Source organism: Falco punctatus (genome assembly GCF_963210335.1).
Source record: "Falco punctatus genome assembly, chromosome: 6".
NCBI classification, from domain to species: Eukaryota; Metazoa; Chordata; class Aves; order Falconiformes; family Falconidae; genus Falco; species Falco punctatus.
This window is the reverse complement of record NC_137585.1, coordinates 59,591,286-59,612,658: the sequence shown is the minus strand read 5'-3', so window position 1 is coordinate 59,612,658 and position 21,373 is coordinate 59,591,286. Positions and strand designations below refer to the sequence as shown.

At 44.7% G+C, this 21,373-nt stretch overlaps 1 protein-coding gene across 1 annotated transcript; it reads right to left on the bottom strand.

Annotated features, from left to right (window-relative positions):
* Positions 1-1,365: 1,365 nt before the first annotated feature.
* GLIPR1 (GLI pathogenesis related 1) lies at positions 1,366-20,859 on the bottom strand. The gene is made up of 12 exons (XM_080393451.1): positions 20,547-20,859; positions 18,164-18,409; positions 17,634-17,746; positions 16,757-16,839; positions 15,436-15,462; positions 15,130-15,350; positions 13,197-13,379; positions 8,131-8,376; positions 5,662-5,771; positions 3,521-3,603; positions 2,346-2,372; positions 1,366-2,262 (listed from the first exon to the last, which is right to left on the bottom strand). Exons 1-12 carry the CDS (start codon positions 20,718-20,720, stop codon positions 2,111-2,113), a joined length of 1,665 nt encoding a protein of 554 aa, XP_080249577.1. The 5' UTR covers positions 20,721-20,859; the 3' UTR covers positions 1,366-2,110.
* Positions 20,860-21,373: the final 514 nt, after the last annotated feature.

Here is a 21,373-nt window from a genome sequence, read left to right as displayed (position 1 = left end):
TTGGAGTTGCTGAAGTATATAGTTCAGTGACAGTGCTGTGAATGTTTTGAACTTTAAGGGCTCTGTGTTCATTTTGTTTGCTCTCCTGGAGACCAAGCATAGATTAAACTAAGCAGGGGAGAATTCCTGCCGAGTTTATTTTGGCTCCCTGGACACAGCAGCGAATGCTCTTCCCTCTCCTGCATTTCTCGTTGTGGTACTAGGATCTAACTGCACATGGCTCCAGCGGGGCAGACGCTGTGCCAGGCTCCGTGCTGGCGTGGGAGCCCCGTGCACGAGAGCACACACAGTGTAAGCCCTGCTGCCCATGTGCTGCTTGCCCTCCGGTTTTCAGACAGGACTTTGCAGTACGTGGAGCTTCAGGCTTGGGTCTTGCACAAAAGAGTGGCAAAAAGAAGCAGGGAGGAAAATAGCTGCTCTCTTTTTTTTTTTTTTTTTTTTAGCAGATAGACCCATGGCCTTGCTTTTACAATGGGGATTTTAACATTTTTTTTCAGACACCCTAATCTGCCCAGTTCGGAAGACAGAACTGAGTTTGACTCTCTCACAAGTAGGCCAGCCACAGGTACTGGGACCCTGATCACTGGAGTGTGGGAAAAGAAACTGCTCATCTCCAGTCTGTGACTGTGATGTCTTGGCTATGGAGGCTCTGGTAGCCTACAAACTAAATACAAAGAAATATCAAGGGCAAAATTCTTAATTTTATTCTCAGCCATATTTGTATTTTGAAAAATGATTTATTCAGGGAATGCTGTGATGCTGAGATGATTCTAGTGCAAGGAAACTACCTAGAAGAATAACATAGAAACTCTGGGTCCCAGTTCCAGTGTTTTCAGTTAAGATCCACCCCAGTAGCAGGTGTGCAGAAACACTGGCAGGTGCTGCAGGGGCAGTATCTTGGAAACTAAGTGGCGAGGGGAGCTTCCTGATTTCCCAAACAGCAGCACATCTCTGTGCCCTGCAGAGGGGCATGGAGCAGAGGCATCTGTTTAGATATGTTTTATGTGTTCTTATAGATACAGATCGCTACAGTCCAGCTGTGAGTTTGTACAGCTCTGCTCCTTCCAGCCGCTGCTCCAGCTGAGCAACTGCAGTCAGTAGAGGACATGCCCAGCTGGACACAGCAGCTGCCTCTGCTGCTTTCTGCCTGCTTCATATGTGAGGGATCCAGGAGACTCGTCCTTTGGCAGCTGTTGAACCAAAGGCATAACTACGGGCACAGCATGATTTTATTTAGAGTTATATGCTGTCTTTCCCAGTGTTGTAGTTCTCAGCATTGCAGAGGTTGGAGTCGAATGTGGGGGTTTGTGCACCAGCAATGAAGCTTTAGCTCATGTTGCAAATGAATGATTGCCATACATGAGAAGCATGAAATAATGATTTATTGTTGGAAACAGCAGCCAAAAAAACCTCTATGCTCAGAAAAAAGAAAAAAAAAAAAAACACCAGAAAGATTGTGTTGATAAATAATCATGTGTAACTACAGGTGAAACTATGTCTTGGCACTGATGACGAGCGTTTCAAATCAAATTCTAAGCAAAGAGAAGTACCAGTAGCCCCAGTGCACTATGAGACTGGGAAAGACACTGACTTCCCCAGGATGCAAATGCCAGAGCTCACAGGGTTCCAAAAATCCTTCAAAAAAACATTTAAATGAAAAACCTCCCCAGGCTACTGTTCATCTTGCTGGAGGAGTGTCCAAGGAGAGCACAATAGGAACAAGGAAGGTGTGTGCTCTGCCTGGGACCTCGGCAGGTTCCTGGGCTGGGCACCCTCCAGCCCTTCCTAAGAAAGTGGGGGCCGGGGGGGGGGCAGCTGCCTGTGCCTCAGTGTGCTGCCTGGGCAGCGTGCTCCCTTGCCCACCGGATCCTGCTCACACTGCTCCACTTTGAAGAAATACATGGGTAATTAAAAACCAGTTCCTGGTTCTCAGCAATGAGAAAGCTGCTTATCAGCTCTTCTAGCTGCTGCCTGCAATGAAGAGGGTGTATCCATACATCTAAATCACCTGTGGATGTAAACAACGTCTCTACCAATCTTTGTGCTGCCCTGTTATGTGCAGGGAAAGGATGAGTTGACCTAAGTGGTCTCATGGTCTTCTGCCTGTGTGTCACTCGCTGGTGGGTGCTATAGACCAGTACTTTGGTAGAAGCCAGGTGGCCAGAATTGTCAGGGCAAGGAGTAATGGCCTTAAAGCAATAACGGTGATACAGTACTCATCACATGCAGGTCTGTCCCAGTCTGGATACCACCTGGAATCGCCTATGAACAAAACACAATTTTTGTTTTAAAGTATAACTGCACCAGGGGCAACAAGTGGAAGCAGTAATTCTGGTGATACTCACTAATGACTTTGTCACGCTCTGCATTTTCTGGAGAGAGAAAAGAAGTGAATGTAAGCAGATTTACATGTTATAAACAATTTGAGTCTTAGTAAAAGAGAACGAAGTGTGAGCCTCATGATGGGCTCAAAACACATCTATGGGAGCTGTATTTCTTTCCAAGAAGAAGCAAAGACCTGCTGACTTCGGGAGAGCCCTGCAGCGACTCCCAGGCCTTGCTGAGGAGCGCACTGTGTTGATTTCTCCCACCAGTGGCTGGCATAGAGAGAGCTCGCTCCTCCAGGCACGCTTCCCAAGATCACTTTGGCTTTTGCCCAGTGTCTTGCATTTAAAGTCCTCAGCCTGTAGCTAACAAACAGTCCCATGCATCAGGAAATCCCTCTTGTTCCTGCAGTGCTGGTGTTTTAAAGCCACTTTCCTACTCTGCTAGTTCACCTGAGGTCAAGTGCTGGGAAAAAGTGTGACCGTACCCTCAGTTCCCCTCCCTGCAGATGTCCACAGCACAATGCCTTGGCCTTCTTATGGGACTTGCAGAAGGTCTCTTCTCATCCTGACTCCATCCAGCCATTGCAAAGCCAAGTGCAGGAGAATCAGGTGGGCTGCCAGGAGCTCAGGCTGAGCACCACGTCCCTGTGAGGGGCTCTCAAGTGTCAGCCTGGCTGTCTCCCAGTGCTTAGGGGAAAGCAGATGGCCTGGCTGACGTTCACTGGAGCGAGCAGCTTTGGCAGTGCTGTGGCAGCTCTCCCCTCCCACAGTGGCACCGTGGGGGCAAGGCTTGCTTGGACCTGCACCAGCTCGAGCCACAGCTCGTGCACCAAGTAGCAACCTGGAACCTCCAGGAGGGGACATGTATCCCCTTCTATGCTTCCTATTTCTGCAAGCAGTAACTTCTGGTGGGGGTAAATAACACCTTAAAATGCAGCCACTATATCTCCTGTATCATAACCTCCAGCATCTGAAGAGCAGACCTCACCCCATCACTCCCCAGGGTAGAAAACTGCTCTTTCCACCCTCTTCCCCTGTCTTTGTGCATCACTGCTCACTTGGCTTCTGGCTGCGGTTGCTCAGACTATATTTAGGAACAGGAAAGCACTGTGCCTGCTCCTGCCAGTATTTCTTATGTGCTCTTTCCCTTTCTACCTGTGCTTGGGGAGGAGGGCTGGTTGCCTTCTACTTACTACACAGCTGGCTGGCACACTGATCACCATTGCAGTCACTGCACGCTGCTCCTGTCTTGTATGGGCGCCCTGGGTAGTTCCCACTGCAAAGGAAAGTAACACATGGCTCTCAGTCGGCCCTTGGGAGGATAACATTAATACCTACCGCTAATTAGTTTTTAACCTGGGTTTTGCTCTGCTTGTGTTGATAGGGAGATGGGTTTTGGATGGTCTGTGTTTGAGTGCCCTGTGCCCAAGACATGCAGCAAAGCAGAAGAGATTAATGGGTCACCCTGCTGTTTAGGAACCTGGAGACAGCAGTATTGCTAACGTGGGAATTAAAATAGTCTCAGAGCTGGATAATTTGTGTGTATGGAGACTGCGGGCTGTCAAAGCTGGCTCTAGCTACGGGAACAAAGCAGGTTCAGCTACTGTGTATGTACATGTGTATTTAACCTTGAAGAGGAATCTCTCATAGGTGGTGATTTCATCCGTTTGTTGGTAAATATTTTAGGAGTGATGTGTGTATCCCCACACTTTCTCCCTCTGCCAGCAGCACGTGTGGCATCAGCTGCCTCTCTCTGCCCAAGCTCTTGGCTTGATTATTACCTGCCCACCACTGATAACTGCACCAAATGCAGCTCAGTGGTTTGCTGTGCTTGGAGCATGACCAAAGTGAGATTTACAGCATGCCTCAAACGGACCATAAACGTACCGAGAGGGATTTTATATGCATGCAATCTCAGCAGTGCTAAACTTCGTGGAAAAACCTCATTACTTTCAGCAAGGTGAGGCTTTCATTGCTTGGTTTAATCGGAAGAAAATCCTTTGGAGTATATTCACTTTAGGAATTGAAATTGTGCGTGCATCTTGCTTTGCCCCTTGGCAGAGTTGAAAATAGTTAAGGGTTAGATAAATGAAGAACTTCAGTTGCTGTTTCTCAAAAGCAAAAGCTGGATGTGACATTACCCCGCTTCTTAGTATGCAACAGCCTGTTTGCAGTGTCCTCACCCAGCAGGGAAGGCCCAGCTTTAAAGCCTCCTCCAGAGCCCCTTGCCTCCACAGAGAGCACCCTGCCTGCTCTGCTGGGTGCTGCTGAGGGTGAGGGCACCACTCCTCTTCCCCATGGGGTCCCTGCCAACGCAGAGCAAGTAATCCAGCGTGATTTCAGTCCTCTGCACAACACAGATATTGGCAGGAGGAGGAAGGCTTATCTTATGTCTTTGGGAGGCTTGAGGGACTAAGAGCACCTCATGGCAGCACTGGACTGCTTGCCTGTGTGCAGGGTTTCTGCACCATCTAGTACGGTGGGATGCATAGCTAGGGCCAAGAAGGGAGAGAAGAGGCTGACCTGGATGATCAGTGGCTTTTGGCTTGAGAACCAGCAGCGGCAATGCTCCCTCAGCCTGTTTGGGTGTGGGGCTTCTGGGGGGGTGGGTTTGTTGCTTTGGCACTTTAGTCATTTCAAGGTGTCTGACCAGAGGTACGTATTCTTCCAAGAATGAAGCATGGGCAACAGGAATGCCAAACTTGCTCAAGTTCATGGGCTGGCCTGGTTTCAGCCTAACATCGTATGCATGTAAAAATTTTAAAGCTGTATTTAGGCTGTGGTGACATTAGTTAGCTGGAGAAGGGTAAAAAACATTCATCCTAGCTAGATTTCCTACTGATTGTGCACATGAAGGACGTCTGGATAAAATTTTGCCTTGAGCAGCCCCAGCCTCATAAAGAGCCTTCAGCTGCCAAGACTGTAGCTGCAAGCATTGCACACTTCAATATTTATCCAAACCATTGACCTAGAGACTTAATTCTGCAGGCACATGTGGAAATATTTCCAGACTTTGGGCTTGCACCTTGGCAACCATTAAGGGCCATCTTGGCACTCAGGAGCAAGGGTTTAATTTTCAAATTATAACTTCTCTTTTCATGTCAGTATCTCATATTTTATCATTTCTACCATGCCACTGCTTTTTGGCTCCAATACATAGCCTTCATCTAGCAAAAAAAAGCTGACTGGGCAGAGGCATACCTCTTGCTCTGTTTTTGGGACCATTTCCTCCCACAAAACACACAAATAGATGGACTAATCTAACGCAGTTGGACGTTGTGGGAGGGAACGGGTAGGACCCAAACACTGAAAAATTTGTAATGGAAAACCTTACGCTGGCCCGTAGTTGCAGATGAAGTGTGCTGCGTTGGTTATGGAGGAGAATGCCACCCTGGGACAGAAGTGGACAGCACAGCCAACCTTGTAGCTTGTAGCCCAAACGATCTGCAAAGACAGATGGGTACACCGGTGACAAAGCAGCATGTGCAGTGTTACAGAGAAAACCTGCCCTCCTCTGCTCCATGACAGCAAACTGGCTGAAGAGCACTCCTTGGGCAGGCTTCACGTGGGAAAGCAGCAGTGATGGGTCTCAAAATCACAGTTTGTTTTGAAAAACGCCCGGTTGTTTTGTCCAATTTACCACATATTTGTTAAAATGATGCTGAAAGAAAGATTAACTGGCTGTAACAGGTAGTTTTCCTTTCTTGCAAAGGAGAAAGTGAAGTTCATCTCCTTTGCTTTAAGGTAATCCATTAACTTTCTGTCTTTCCTGCTGAGGAAGAACAGATCAAATCTGTGCAGAAAAGGCTGCATGATCTGCTACGGCTCCTGTGTGGGCTGATTGTCCCTGTACTAAATCCAGCAGAGACATATAGCCAAACTGCCAGAAGGCACTGGTGTTACAGGAAGAGCAGGGAGAAGGAGTGTGTCCAGGCTGTGGTCCTAGCTTTTGGCATCATGGCCATGACTAAGATAATCTAGAGGTGAGGGCACGACACCATCTAGTGATCCTCTGTCTACCAGAGGCCGTTCAGTTCGATCCAGCATCCTGTATGCAGCTCAAAGAGTACAGTGCAGCCAAATGCCTCCGTCCTGGGAAAATAAACCCCGTGACAGAAACAGAGGGGAGACGAAGGCGCAGCTGTACCTGAGGGAGGTACAACAGTAGCAATGACTGACTACGTGAGAGATGTGGAGAGGTTCTGGCAGCACAGGAGATAAAGAAACACACTTGTGCTTCCACTGACTCGAAGAGGAGGCCTAGCCCTTTCTGTTTGTGCCTGTTTGGTGCCAGCTCTGGGAACAGGGGACAATCCTCAGGCTCCTAATGGTGTTTTCAGTGCAGCAGCAGAGAAGAGGCTGCTCCAATGTATAGACAACCGCATCCCCAAGGATGGTGAAGGACCGAATCACAGGACTGTCCCCATCCCAGGCAGCCACAGGCTGAAGCATATGCTGGGGATGTGGTTGTGGTAACTGCAGTAATTGTACCCAGGGGAAACTTCTTTTCTGCACAGCTGGGAAGGAGGAAGAGGAACAAGGCGTTCCCTGATGGTGCAGACCCAAGGATGCCTCCCAAAGCTGGCAGACACATGGCTTCTAGCTGCAGTCACTATCACTGTTGACTCCAAGTGAGAATAATCTTAGAATCATAGAATGGTTTGGGTTGGAAGGGACCTTAAAGATCATCCCATTCCAACCTCCCTGCCGTGGGCAGGGACACCTCCCACTAGACCATGTAGCTCAAAGCCCCATCCAGCCTGGCCTGGAACACTTCCAGGGATGGGGTGTCCACAGCTTCTCTGGGCAACCTGTTCCAGTGCCTCACCACCCTCACAGTTAATTTCTTCCTAATATCTAATCTAAATCTTCCCTCATCCAGTTTAAAGCCATTACCCCTTGTCCTATCACTACATGCCCTTGTAAAAAGTCCCTCTCCAGCTTATTTTCTCATTCTCTCCCGCACAACTGCCAGGACTGCTCCTCTACAAACAACGTCATACACAGCCCTGTGCCTTAGTGCCAGGTAAGGTGCATTTCACCAATTCCAGAGGCTTATTCTTGCTGTGTCCTTATGAACAATACCAAAAAGCAACATTCTGTCACCTCTCACAGCTCCTGCATACAAATATCTTCTTTGCACACAAATACCTGCATGTGTTGTTCAGGCACCCCACCAGTTTCAGCATGTCTCTTGAAGTCCTAAATGCATATGTATATCTCTGCAGAAAATATTAAATAGCCTCAGGTCAAAATCTAATCCCTAAAGCCACTGCTGCAAGCTGTCCTGCTGTCCCATAACCGTGGTTAGCGATTGTGGGGTTGCATGGCAGTGGCGCTCCCCTGACTCACTTTGTCCTCTTCCTTTGGGAATTGTGGTTGGGAAAAATGGGCACGTGATGCTTGCAGAGCTGCAGACATCTCTTTACGTGCCAGTATTTCCCCAGCCCTTGGCACGTGGAGGCTGCCTGCCAGAGCTGGGACCTTGTCACACTGTGCACTGCAGCCCACAGCCATTGCTGTTGCCTGGGTTTTGGCCACTGCTTGGCTAAATGTGACTGCTTGATGGCTGTCCTGTTTTCCTCCTGGAAACAAAATACAACTGGCATAATTAAAATAAAAATGCAGCAACTCTTTTCCTACCTAAAATGGGGACATGAGAATGTCTTGTGCACACAGACATAAAATAAGTCTACAGCACTTACTGGAAAACAGTTCATTGAAGCTTCAACAGAAATCTAGAGTTTCTGTGTCAAAACAGCAGTGATGGTTCATGGTTTAGATGGAGAAATGCAATGCTTACCTGCGTATAGTGGCCACATGCTCCTCTGCAGTTATTGGTGGCATAAGTGTAGGCGCTGACCTCGTTGTACCAAGAGGTGATAGCTCCTTGCACAGTAAAAATAGAAAGTGAGCCGGTCCAGAGGTTTTCTCCAACAGGGGTAAATTTGGGGTGAGCCTGCCCTGGATCTTTGAGGTATGTATTATGTTTAAACAGGCATTTCTTTGCCCAAGCTTTTGCGGTCTTTGCCAAATCTGGATCCCAGCTCTGCAAAATAAAGACAACTAAAAATCACTTTTTTTGTACCTTAGCAATGCAGTAATTCAGAGCAACTTTCAGGAGAAGATGGGTCTCAGTAGCATGTATGCTTTGGGTTCATTTGTTTTTTGCTTCTGCTGAGACTTACAGAGCTACATGGAGGTTGGCTTGGAGGTTAATTTCTTATTTGAATTTAATTACTCATTAAACTCGAGAAAGTTTTGGGGGTGGTGGGCGATCTTGGCTGACTGGTTTGTTGGACACCAAGAGAGTGACACACATCAGTCAAACACAGTGTTTGGGGCACAATGTGCACTTCCAGGCTGTGCCGGCCATGAGAGAATGTCAATGTACTTTAAACAGTGAATTTACAGGAAATCTGGAGTCTGGGGGGTATGCTTACCATACCAGTCAGGCTGGAGTCTTGTGCAGCCTCATGCATTAAGGCCACTGCTTGCAGGTCAGTTCACAAGCACACTGGGATTTCTGGGACAGTTTAAACTCAACCCCTCAGGTTGCATCTTTGTGTTTGGTGGCCTCAAATGTTAATGCTGAATTCATATTTGTGGAGTCACTTATTCACTTGCTGTGCAGTCCTACAGAATGTCACCATACAAGCAAATAAGTTAGATAAATGTCCTTTGCACTGGAGGTGGTGCTTGGTTTTGCTGGCTTTTCTTGTGCAGACAACTTGATTCAGCAAATACAGTATCGTACCTCCTGGAAAATGCAGTACCATGAGTGTATGACTAGTTACACTTTGTGTCATGTCAATGAAGCTGTTCAGCACTGCTGAACTATTTTGGATTGGACTGTTTTAAAATATAAACTTTTTTAATTTGACCTTGTTTATATGGATTAAATATGTCAGTTGCTTCTGCAAACAACAAAATCACTAGAGAAAGTGTTTTGAACAGATCAGTAACAGTGACTAAGGACAAGGTAGTTGTTGGATTTTATAACTATGTTTTACATAATACAACTTTTTTGTACCATAGATAAGTCTGAAACAATTTGTGTATTGTTTATGCTACCAATAAGTAATTAGAAATTGCAAGATCATACCAAAATACATCTACAGAGATCTGAAAATATTTTGTAACGTATGTCTTCCATTTCTTCCTATGGCTAACATTTCAGGAGGTGTATTCATCCACTGTACTGGGTTGACCCTGGCTGGACACCAGGTGCCCACCACAGCCGCTCCGTCACTCCCCTCCTCAGCTGGACAGGGGAGAGAAAATACAACGAAAGGCTCGTGGGTCAGGATAAGGGCAGGGAGAGATCACTCACCAATTACCATCACGGGCAAAACAGATGCAGCTTGGGGAGATTAGTTTAATTTATTACTGATCAAATCAAAGTAGGATAATGAGAAATAAAACCAGCCCACCCTTCTCCCCAGGCTCAACTTCAGTCCCCATCTCTCTCCCCGCTCCCCGCAGCGGTGCAGAGGCCGGGCAGTGGGGGCTGCGGTGGGTCCATCCCACGCTGTCTCTGCTGCTCCTTCCTCCGCAGGGGGAGGCTCCTCACACTCTGCCCCTGCCCCAGCCTGGGCTCCCTCCCACGGGGCGCAGCCCTTCAGGCACAGGCTGCTCCAGCCTGGGTCCCCCGCGGGGTCACCAGCCCGGCCAGCAAACCTGCCCCAGCCTGGGCTCCTCTCTCCATGTGGCCGCAGGTCCTGCTCCAGCGAGGACTTCCCGTGGGGTCAAACCCTCCTTTGGGCATATGCCTGCTCCAGTGTGGGGTCCTCCATGGGCTGAGGGGCACAGCCTGCCCCACCACGGGCTTCACCGTGGGCTGCAGGGGAATCTGCTCCGGCACCTGGAGCCCCTCCTGCCTCCTGCCCTGACCTGGGTGTCTGCAGCGCTGCTGCTCTCACATAGCCTCACTCCTCTCTCCTGGCTGCAGTTGTGCAGGTTTTCCCCCCTGTTCTTAAATACATATCCCAGAGGCACTACCACCATCACTGATGGGCTCAGCCTTGGCCAGTGGCAGGTCCGTCTTGGAGCCAGTTAGCACTGGCTGTATCAGACATGGGGGAAGCTTCTTGCATCTTCTCACAGAAGCCACCCTGCTACCAAAACCTGGCCATGAAAACCCAATACACCCACAAAATGAACACATAAATATTTTGCCTAGGATCCCAGTGTACTGAATATTAAAGGTGAACTTGGGGCAGGAGGCCTTATTTCAAGTGAGCAGTTGATATTTCCTTAGACAATAACTTTTAAGGACAATGAATACAATCTGGCATTGTACAGAAGTTATCTTCTATCCTAGCATTACCGCAAGTTAAGACAGAGGCTGAGGTTTAGCTCTTGGCAGTGCTCTGAGGTCGCAAGGAGAAGACCATGATGAAAGATGTATGATAGTGGTGGATGCACCTTAGTGCTTCACAGTCTTGTATTTCACATTCTGCTTTTTAAGAGTCCCCACACCTCTTTTCTTCTTCATCCTATACTAGTATTAATAATAAGTTTAAATTTGATAAAGATATACATAATAAGAAGTTTAAGGGTATATTAATAAGTTTAAATGTACTTTTTCTTTTGTGTGTGCGACTGCTTAAACTGGCTGGCAGCTGAAAAAGCAATGTGCAGAAACATAGTTCAGAATGATCTTTAGTATAACTATAGTTATACTCACTTGTTATGCAACTGCATTTATGCAAAAAGATTGGATTAAACTGCATGGGGGAAAATGCACAAGACATGGAGGTTTGCATATAGATATCATTGCTGTTTGAGAAAATAGTAATTACAATTTTTTTCCCCCATGAAATATTTCCCGGTTTTGGTTTTGTAACAGATGAAGTGCTTGTTGATTTAGGTAGGGAAAATTGAATGTATGGCAGGTGAAAAGTGATTAGAGGCAGCAATAAGTCAAAGGAGATTGTTGTGACGCCCTGATGAAACTGGTGGCACTCTTCTGGTTTTGAAAAGCCTTGGAACAGATGTAAGCGATGCTTTGGGTGAATGGGAAAGGGGTCACATTTGTCAGATGAAAAAAAATTTAGATCAGCCTTCTCATTTTATAATAAACGTATTATAAATAGAGATGGCTGATCTTCATTACTTGTGGTTAAAGGACTTTCTGTCTTTTATTTTCTTTTTAAAAAATATTTTTCCAAAAGGTGTAAATGCCCTGAGTTCATAGTCTTCATTTTTACATATCTGCATGGACAATTATCTACAACAAACAGAAGTTCCCTGTTAAATAAAGAAGTCATCTTAATTTCCTCATTTTTTAAAGTGCTAAAGGCCATTAAAAAATGAATATATATGCTGGTTTAAATTCTGATGCTTTTACTTTCAAAATAGATTTTGTCATGTAATTTACTGTTTTCTCCACATTAAATTCTTCCTGGGAGAGGTCATACTTCAGACTAGGGGTTTTGCAGTGTTTTAAAAGAAATTTACCATTATTTAGTTCTTGTTTTATTTGTAATAATATATGTTTGTTTGTTTATGAAGCCATTTTTTTTCAGACTTCACTTCTTTTTCAAAAGGAAAAAATAGACATGGTTTTAAAAGATGACTGCTGCTTTTTAAATGCGTCATAGCAAGATTTTGTTAGCATAGGGCCAGTAAAGGAAACAGAGTCTAGAGCAATACGTACTGGAAGTTCAGGATGCCTGGCTGGAGAAAGATAGAGTAAAAAATACATCTAGAAGAGAAACTAAACTGTTTCCTGTCAGTTTTGCAACTCGGGCTTGCTCACTGCTCACTTACCCCTCCCTAATGGGGAATCACCTTTTCAGTGTTTGACAACCAGAAATGGAAAATGAGCTTTTTATTTTTTGAACTTTGGTTGGTGTGTTGCTAATTACAGACGTGGTTATGCCCTCTCCTGGTGGTGACCATGCGAGATAGTAAGAAAGAGGAGCAAAAGGAAAGAGATCACAATTAGGACAATAGCAGTGGTCTGAGAAGGTCTGTGGAGATGAACCCAAAGAGAAACATGGTATCTTAAGTATTAACCAGTCAAAGCACAAAAGGTGATGGATATTGCAAGAGACAGCTCCCAAGCTACTGGAATTGAACATCTCACAAATCAGAGATGGGCTTCTCAGCCGTAAGCCCGGCTTTGTGCATGCATTTACAGCTTCCTCTTGCTGGGTTTTCCATGTGTCACCCAGTGTGGAGACAAGTGTCACGAGCCATCTGAAGTGAGAGGTGGCAACTTTTGGATAAATTTTGAATCACAACCGGCTGTCTTTTGCACAGTGGCTGCAGATATTGCCCCCTGATGCGGCCAGGGAGAAGGCGTGGGGCAGAATGGTGTGCGACCCCATGCCTCCAGCGCTCGCTTCTGCTGCACTTGTTGCTTTTTGGCTTCCCTGCAGCCCTGGCACCTAGGAACAGCTGCTCTGTTGGCTCAGCCCATGAGAGCTTTGCAAAGAAAGCTCAGGGAAAGCTCTCCAATGTCGTTTGGCAACGGTCTCTGCCCTTGTCGACTCAAGTATGAAAGGTTGTGCTTAGATCTGCACGTAAATTATGCCTCAGGCTGCTGAGCTGCAGTGCCTTGAATGAGGAGGTTTTTCACAGCACAAAATGACAGTGTTAAAGGTTGAGGGTTGAAATCTTGGGTTTCAAATCAGGAAATGAAGCCAGGCAAAATGACACATATCTGATCATATATAGCAATGTGATAATCAGAGCCTCTTCCTCTCCTCTTGAAAGAAAAAGCTCTTTTGACTCCAGGAAGTTGGGGTTGGTTGTTTTTTTTTCTATTTCTTTGCATTGGATCACAAAAGCAATCTTTGAAAATCATAAGCACCATCACAATGCTACACACTTGCATGTAAGTCATGAAGATTCCCTTACCATGTACAGCATGTTGCTAGCTGGTGGATTCACTCCAGAGCGGAATCTGTTATGGGTTTGCACACATTCCTCAATAAAGTTTGGATCTCCAACATCAGGCAACTCCGGTGGTTCGTAGGAGTCAGAGAAACAACAGAAGTGCAGTAAAGCCAGCACGCAGGCAGAAAATGTGCTTGTCATGATTCACAGCCTCTGGTCTTCCAGTTTTAAGAGCAGAGTGTTTGAGCTGTAATGAGGTGTTTTTTGCTGCACCAGCAGCGTTTTGCTTGGAAGGCTTGGGGGCTGGACTTATCTTACCCATGGTAATTGAATATGGCGTTGGTCACAGGAAGCGAGTCATGTTTCAAAAGCGTTGCTATGAGAATAAGGAAATTAAGCTACAAGTTCACATCAGAGCTGTGGCAGCTTTGTCTCTCTCTTTTTTTCTTCTTTCTTTGATTGTGGTGGGTAAGCTGCTTCTCTCCTGTCCTTTGGGCTTTGTTTTTGTTTCTTTTGCCCCCACCATCTCATCCATAGCAATCACTATGGATCGCAGTAAAGTTTTGGATAATTTTTCTGCTTTTCATGAAAATAGCATTCCTGTTAAGGCTGTTAGTCTGAGCCAAATCACTGTGAGAATTTATTTAAACTATTACTACAGTATAAATTGAGTTATTGGAGGGTTAGGTTTGCCTGAGAACTGCAGTTTAAATATGCTGCATTTATTGATGGATTTCTCCTGTGATCACATGTGCTATGTGTTGCCATCAGTTTCTCCTCCCAAACTTTAGCAGTTTGTAGTTCATTCCCCGCAGCCCAAGCCCCCAGCAGAGCTGGATGCTATGAAGGTTGGTGCTGTCTGGCACCCATGCTGGGTTTCACACCAAGGCGCTGGGAGCTGATGCCCCACGCATGTTGCCTTGGGTGCCCAACACTCCCCGCTCAGACACACCACCATCACCACCCTCTTCCTCACACTGCCCTTAACTATCACCTGTCCATCAAACTCAGGCCCTTTCCCACAGTCCCAACTTGGACATTTCTGTGGGAATGCAGTTGGGTTTCTTCCCACTCCAGGTTTTGTTCTAGGAGTTTGCATCCTTTGAACACCTGGGTGTAGGTCCTGGTTATCACTTCAGCACATGCAGCCCTGTGTTGGAGCTGGTGGCAAGGCCACATTCAGGTTGGTGGTCTGGAGTCATGCTGTGAGCCTGCAACAGCCGCCCCACAAGCGCACATTAAGTCCTGTGAGTCTCGCACCTCCAGCTCTTCATGGGGAGACAGCTTACAGGCGAAAAGGCCCTCTGAGGTAGTCACGGATGAGAAGCACTATGTTCACAGCTCCCTTACAGACCTCTTGTTAGAGCAGAGTAACGGGATGGGGTGACCCCTGCCAGCAACGAAGCTCCCACATAGCCGCTGCCCACTCACTCCCCCTTCCCCAGCAGGATGGGGGAGAAAACAGAAAGAAAAAAATAGTAAAGGACACGCTTTACTCCTTCTGTTCATAAAAAGTAATACATATAGTTGAATCTCCATTATCTGGGGAAAACAATGTCTGGTATAATTAAAGGTTAATGAAGATGAGCTATTGCTTCTTTTGGATACAGAGTGCTGCTTCAGACATGTCTTTGTGGTGCCCCAGGATTCCAGGATGCTTGCTAGCATATATAGTAATATATAGTCTACATAGTCCCTCTAGCAATCTACCCCAAGCCAGAGCTACGAGCCTCACACAGACATAGAAATGTGTTGCAGCTACTGCCAATAAATTATACTTACTTTGTGCACAGCCACTTATATCTTGCCTTGAGTGAGGAAGAAGTTTTTTCTATGCTGGATAAACATTACGAGGATAATGGAGAGCTGGCCAAGTGGTTTTTTAAATGTGTGCAACTCTCTGAGAGCAATACAGCAGTAGGATCACCATCAGTACCTTAACTGATTATTATGCATAAAAAAATGCGTGAGGAAACCGCTGTTGTAATAAAAGAACAGCACCGACACTCAGTACCAAAAACAGTGGCCTTAAAATCGCAACACTAAGACAGTATCGGTCACACCAGGGACGCGGGTGCTCAGCAGGTGGGATGTATGATGGCGTGGAAGGCCTGGGGGGATGGGGCCGCGGTGGCTGGGGCTGTGTATCCCAGTCTGGATGCCAGTAGGCATAATCTAAAAATCAAGGAGAAAACAGGTGTTGATCCATCAGACTTTGCCACATCTAGAAGAAAGCGATTAAGAACAATTTGATACATACTTATCAGCTTCTCACGTTCTGTATTTTCTGTAAAGAGATCAGAAGAGGAAATAAATGTCAGTATTATTCAGTGGTGATTCTTAATGTAAAGAAGCAAGCTGTTGCTCGTGCCTGGCTGATTGCACCGATGATGCCAGTCAGTGCCTAAAACATCCTGCAAGGGGGAAGCAGGCCAGCAAGAGTACATTCCCAACTGGTGTGGGGCTCATAGTTTTTATGGAATCGAAAGAGAAGCAGAAAAGAAACAGATGTATTAGGAAGAATTTGTGTCATGGGGAGGAGGGAATAGCACATAAAAAACCATGGATTTTTTTTTTTTTAAATTGATACACAAACCAAATTTAAGTAGTTTCAGACAGACAAACATAGCTACTACATTTATCAAAGTAGTACACCTTTACTAAGAGCTTTGATGCATTTACAGGATTGCCTATGTGCATTCTATTAGAACTGCTGATTTGCCCTATAGGAGGATATGGTAAAACAAGTTGTATGATCTAGCACTTGATTTTTAAAAACTCTCTTCCTCCTCTCCCTCCCCCTAGTCTTTGAGATGTTTCTAGTTTTTCTGTGATGCATCGGTCTGAGACTTCAAGATGAGTCAGCCAGGATATCACAGAAGAAAATGAGACTACCAAATGCTCAATTATTTCTACAGCTGAAGCTACCTAGAGCCTGGCTAGTACAGACTATCCCCATTAAATCTCTGTATAAAATTAGTATTTTATTTAAGACATTGCTTCATATCCTTTAATTTCTGTTTATTTACAACACTATTTCTGACTAATTTGGAACTAGGTGTAATGACAAAGGTCCACAGCTGCAAACTGCTTTGGAAAAACAAGCTCCCACTGCTGTAGTTCAGAAAATTGTGGAAGTTAGACATAAATGTGCTTTTCAGTATAGTCTTATTGGTTCAGAACTATAGTTGTCTGGAAAATGTGATAGGACATACTAAACAAGCAAGAAAGCAGCAGTTAAGTATACTGTTTCTATAGGAAAGAAGAACCAGACAGGAAATATTTGTTGGGGCTAAGGTTTTAGATTTGACTTCCTGATCAGATAACGGGCAGAAAGGAGGCTGACTGATACTTCTCTTCATCAGAAACTCTGGCTTCTACCTCCAAGAGCCTTCAACAGCAAAGTATTTCAATTAATTCCTCCTTGTACTATTCTTACCAGGGTTTGATACTGTTGCTATGTGGTGGGCTATAGACCCTCTGTGTACTTAGTACAAACTGACTCATTGCGGTATTTCCACTGATAATTATGCCACTTCTATTTCTATGCAATTTTCTTAGTTGATCACTTTGGTTCTTACCACAGAGCTTGTCTACACACTTCTCATTACTGCATCCATTGCATGGTCTTCCTGCTTTGTATGGTTTTCTTGGGTAATTCCCCCTGAAGAGCAGAAGAACAGTATTTTTTTAGCTCAGGCATTTGAAAAACACCTTAAATACTTTATGGTTTCATCAGACTCTTAAATAATATGTCATGAAAAGATATTATGGGGGGGAGGGAATCCCTTTATCACAAAAAACCTGATCATTGCAATTGTTTGAAATTCCTTTTAGATCAGATCAAAGCTCTCACTGACATGGGGAGCAACTACCTGGTGACCCTCAACACTAATGAGATCTCTCAAGCAATACCGTATTATTTGGTGTAAGTATAAGAGAATCTGCCTCTAGTCCCTCATTACCCATCTGTATTTTAAAAAACAAATCTATAAAAGGCAAGTCCAGAAATTGCAAGGTATGAGATAAACTAGAGGACTATGCTCTCTTTAATTCTTCAATAAAACTGTCTTGTTTGAAGTTCAGGTGGGGCCATGGAAAGATGTAGTCTTTCTCAAGTGGAAAGCTTGCACCTTTCCTAGTTTTCCTACAGAGACTAAAGTCAAAACAGATTTTATTCCACCATCTTGGTTATGGTGAGTGCTCGCAGCTATGATCAGCTCACCCACTTTTTTTAGAAAGGGATTTTCTGCAGCTCTGGCTATGTCCAGCAGCTTCTGCTCTCAATGGCTGGGGGAAGTTTCCCATTTGTGACCATGACCAGTGACATGTGGACACAACTTCTTCTGAAATTTGCTACAACTGCTCCCATCATTGTTGGCACCTGATACCATGTCAGTCATAGGATATTTGAAAAATAAATAACCCCCCCACACACAAATGCCATAGTTAACTTACGCTGGCCCATAGTCACAAACAAAATGTGCTGCTCTGAAGAGCCCTGGAAAGTTTTCAACTCTGTTGCAGAAGTGAACTGCGCAGCCAACTTTGTAACTCTCTGCCCAAACAACCTGAAGGGCAAAGGGAAATATGTAATGCACCTGTTCAAAGCCTGAAAAAGCAACAGCATCAAGGGAGGAAGGAGAAGGGAAGGTTCTTGTGGAAGCTTGAAACAGCTGACAAAGGAGCAACAGTGACAACCCAAAGGGCAGCTGAGACAAATGCTGACTGATAGATGGATTTGCATCTATTACCTGACTCCCCTGGAAGCTTGAAATGGTCAGGGGATAATCTCTTTCTACCATTACTGGAAATAGAACTCAGACATCCCTGGAGCTTGGAATATTTATTTCCAATCTCATGCAGCAATAAACTGGGGGGTGAAAACCCCTGCTGTAAGTGCTGTCCCAAAGCAGTCTGTTTCAAGCCCGTACTTGGATTTTCTGCGAAACGATTACATTATAAACTGCTGGGCACGTAAGACTCACCTGGGTGTAGTGACCACACATGCCAGTACAGCTATTGGTGTTGAAATCATAGCTGCTGACTTCGTTAAACCAGTCACGGAGAGCTGTATCGACAGAGAAGATGGTGGCTGTGCCAGTCCAGATGTTTTCTCCAACAGGAGTAAAGGTGGGATGCACCTTCCCTGGAATTTTAAGGTAGGTATTGTGCTTAAACTTGCACTTCTTCGCCCACGCTTTGGCAGTCTTAGCTAAAGCAGCATCCCAGGACTGTAGACAAAGGAAAAAAACATAAAATAACCTGCACTGCAGTGACTTCACTGCATTCAAACATTTTAAAACAGAAACTTGTAAGGATTCTTTATGCCTCTGTTTTCCATCCCTGCATTCAGTTTCTTTCTCTGACTTGACGTTTCTAGTCCCATAGCAATTTTTTTTCCTGCTTCCTCCCTTAGGTATTGCAGGACAAGTAGTATCTATCCACTGTCCTGTGGTATCTGACTTGTTAAAATACAGCTGGATGGCACTCTTTATGCTGCTACACCTGAGAGAAGGTAACTAGGTGAAACCCCCAGATGTGGAGGGGCTTGAGGGACTTTGTGCCTAGGAGCTGTCGGCTTTCCAGGGATTTGCACTTTGCAATTATCACTAGGTCAGATAGGAATTCTGTTCTGCTGCCCAGGACAGAGAGGAGAAGTCACAGCTGCTCCTTTCCCCAGCACCTTCTGCCTCTTTGTTCTTCTTCCTCCTCAGCATGTGGCCAAAGCAAATAAAAGGCTCACTCATCTCTGCAATCCTGGGTGAAACCAGTCTGGGAGACTTGCAGAAAGACTTTATGCCACTGAATGACCAGGCAATAAAATGGCAGCTAAAATTCAGTACAGGGAGATGTTAAGGCATGTAAGAAAAAAACAAACCAACCAACCAGTTTTGGCTTTGTGTTCATGATGACAGGTTTGGAGATGGCTATTACCAATCATAAATCAATGTTTAGTCACAGTCCAAAAAGCAAGTAAAGTGTGAGAAATTCCTTGAGATGGAATAGAGAATAAAACCAGATATAGAATTACACAACTGTACAAGTCCTGTTAAATGCTGTGTGCAACACAGCACCCCACCTTAAGAGGACACTAGAACTGGAAAGGACAGAGAGAACATGGAGGAGGATGGCCATTGCTTTCATAAAGCAACAGTGCTCTGCAGCTTTGATCAGAGACAGCTGGACATCTTGTGTGAAGTAGATAAATAAGCAATAATTATGTGCTCCTTCCAATACAAAGACCAGAGACTACCAAACTAAGCTAGGAATTCACAGGTCCAAATCAAATGCAAGGAGATACCTTCACACAGCTTGTGGTTAGGCTATGGAGCTCTTTGCTACACGATGCTAGGGACAATAAAAACTTGCATGAGCAAAAGGGTGAAAAAAAATCATGCAAGAAAAATCCATCAAGAGCTTTTAAATACAGTGCAACCACTTTGATTCAAGAGGTCTCTATATATTTGTCCTGCTGTTATTCCAGGCTCACTAAACCTTTGCTCTGAGTAGCTATGTTTGCTCTTGTTCACTAGCATTTTAGATTAAACATTGTTTTATAAAATGGCAAGAAATTAAAATAATGAATACTCTGAATTTTACTCTTTTACTATGAACTTGCATTCATAGAAATGATTCCTATTGTGTATGCAGCTATGCATTTCACTTCCTTTCAAGCTATGCAGCACTGCTGAACAGCTCAGAGTAATGACTCGAACTGACTGGAGTTACCTCCCCCAGCTATCTATCTACCTTTCTCCTTATTTCTCCACTGAACAAGCTGAGGCCTATCCATAGACTGTTCTTATATCCATTGTATTTATAGGAAGATCTGCAGATATTAGTATCCCTACTTGTCAAACCCTGCTACAGCAAATGAAAACTAGGTATCTAAATGGATGTCCTGACAAATCCCTTTCTTCCACACATGTTCTAGCCTGTAAGAAACAAGAGGAGATGATAGATTTTTCAAGAAATCCTGTTGTGCAAATTGCCTACTCAGGAACTTTTTGATATCAGACAGCATCCCTGTATGAAACCTGGACTAACAAAACAGATCCCTATCTCTCTTAGAAAGAGGTAAATGAAATACTGAGAACTGAACACTAATTTTTGCAATACAGCCCTTTGCTCTGGCTGAAGTTTAGGTAGTAATCTGTCCCTAAACAAGGAATTCCCTTCAAATTATTAAAATTCAACAATACTGTGAAAATTAATGCCTTTTCTATTTCCTACAAGGAGCTAACATATGTAGTATAGAAGTCACTGACAGAAAGGGAAAGAAAAGCACAAGCAAATGAAGAATTAGATGGGCTAAATCAGCACCACAATCTATATTAACTTTCAAACAGATCAGAAACATTCCCTTACCATACGCAACATATTGCTGGCTGGTGGATTCACTTTCGATCTAAATGTGTTGTGAGCTCTCACACAGTCTTCAATGAACTTTGCATCTTCTATGTCAGGCAATGGATATTGCGGATGGCAGCAAGCAAAGAGATCCAGTAGCAACAACGCAGCAAAGAACAAGGTGATTTTCATAATTCTTCAGTGCTTTCAGTATTTTTTTAGAAGTTTTTAAAAGAAAAATCTCTTAGGTGAGGAAAATACTGGCGAGCAGTTTTTCTGAGGTTGTTTTCTGGGTGTGGAAGCATTCGAAAGTGTCAAAGTAAGAGGAAGTGAAATTGCTTCATCAGGTACAGCTTTATCTGACATCATAGCTGGCTGCCAAAGGGTAAACGGTGAAACAGGCATCTGCCATGCATATTAGCAAGGAGCAACACTCCAGGTGTACTTCTGTCTTTTCTTTGAGTGTGCTCCATTCTGGTTGACTGCCAAACCATTTCGTGATTGTAGGTCTTATCTGAAGAGATGCTGCAGAACAGCTTTCCCAAAACCTCCATCAACCATAAAAATCATAGCTTTGACAAAATACAAATCTGCTGTTCAGCTAATTTTCCTACAGTATAGCTTAGTCCTACCAGCTCAGTTACAACTGTTTTGCAGGACTTTGCTTCCATGTCAGAATTACTCAGGAATAAACAGAATTAGGAAAACTATGTCTCAGCAGGAGTTAAAAATAAAAGCTCCTGAATAGCAGCTTGCTGCAGAACAGACTTTCTGACCTGGTTTGGTATATTACTAAAGTACAATCTGGAAATCCCAATCTTGGGTATGTGTTGATTGTCTCCTTC

Coding starts and splice junctions, on each gene's coding strand:
- GLIPR1 (XM_080393451.1), bottom strand. CDS start 20,720: ATGAAAATCACCTTGTTCTTTGCTGCGTTGTTGCTACTGGATCTCTTT. Junction 16,840..17,633: donor GTTTGTGACTATGGGCCAGC/GTAAGTTAACTA, acceptor TCTGCTCTTCAG/GGGGAATTACCCAAGAAAAC. Junction 13,380..15,129: donor TTCCTCACGCATTTTTTTAT/GCATAATAATCA, acceptor CAGAGGCTGTGA/ATCATGACAAGCACATTTTC.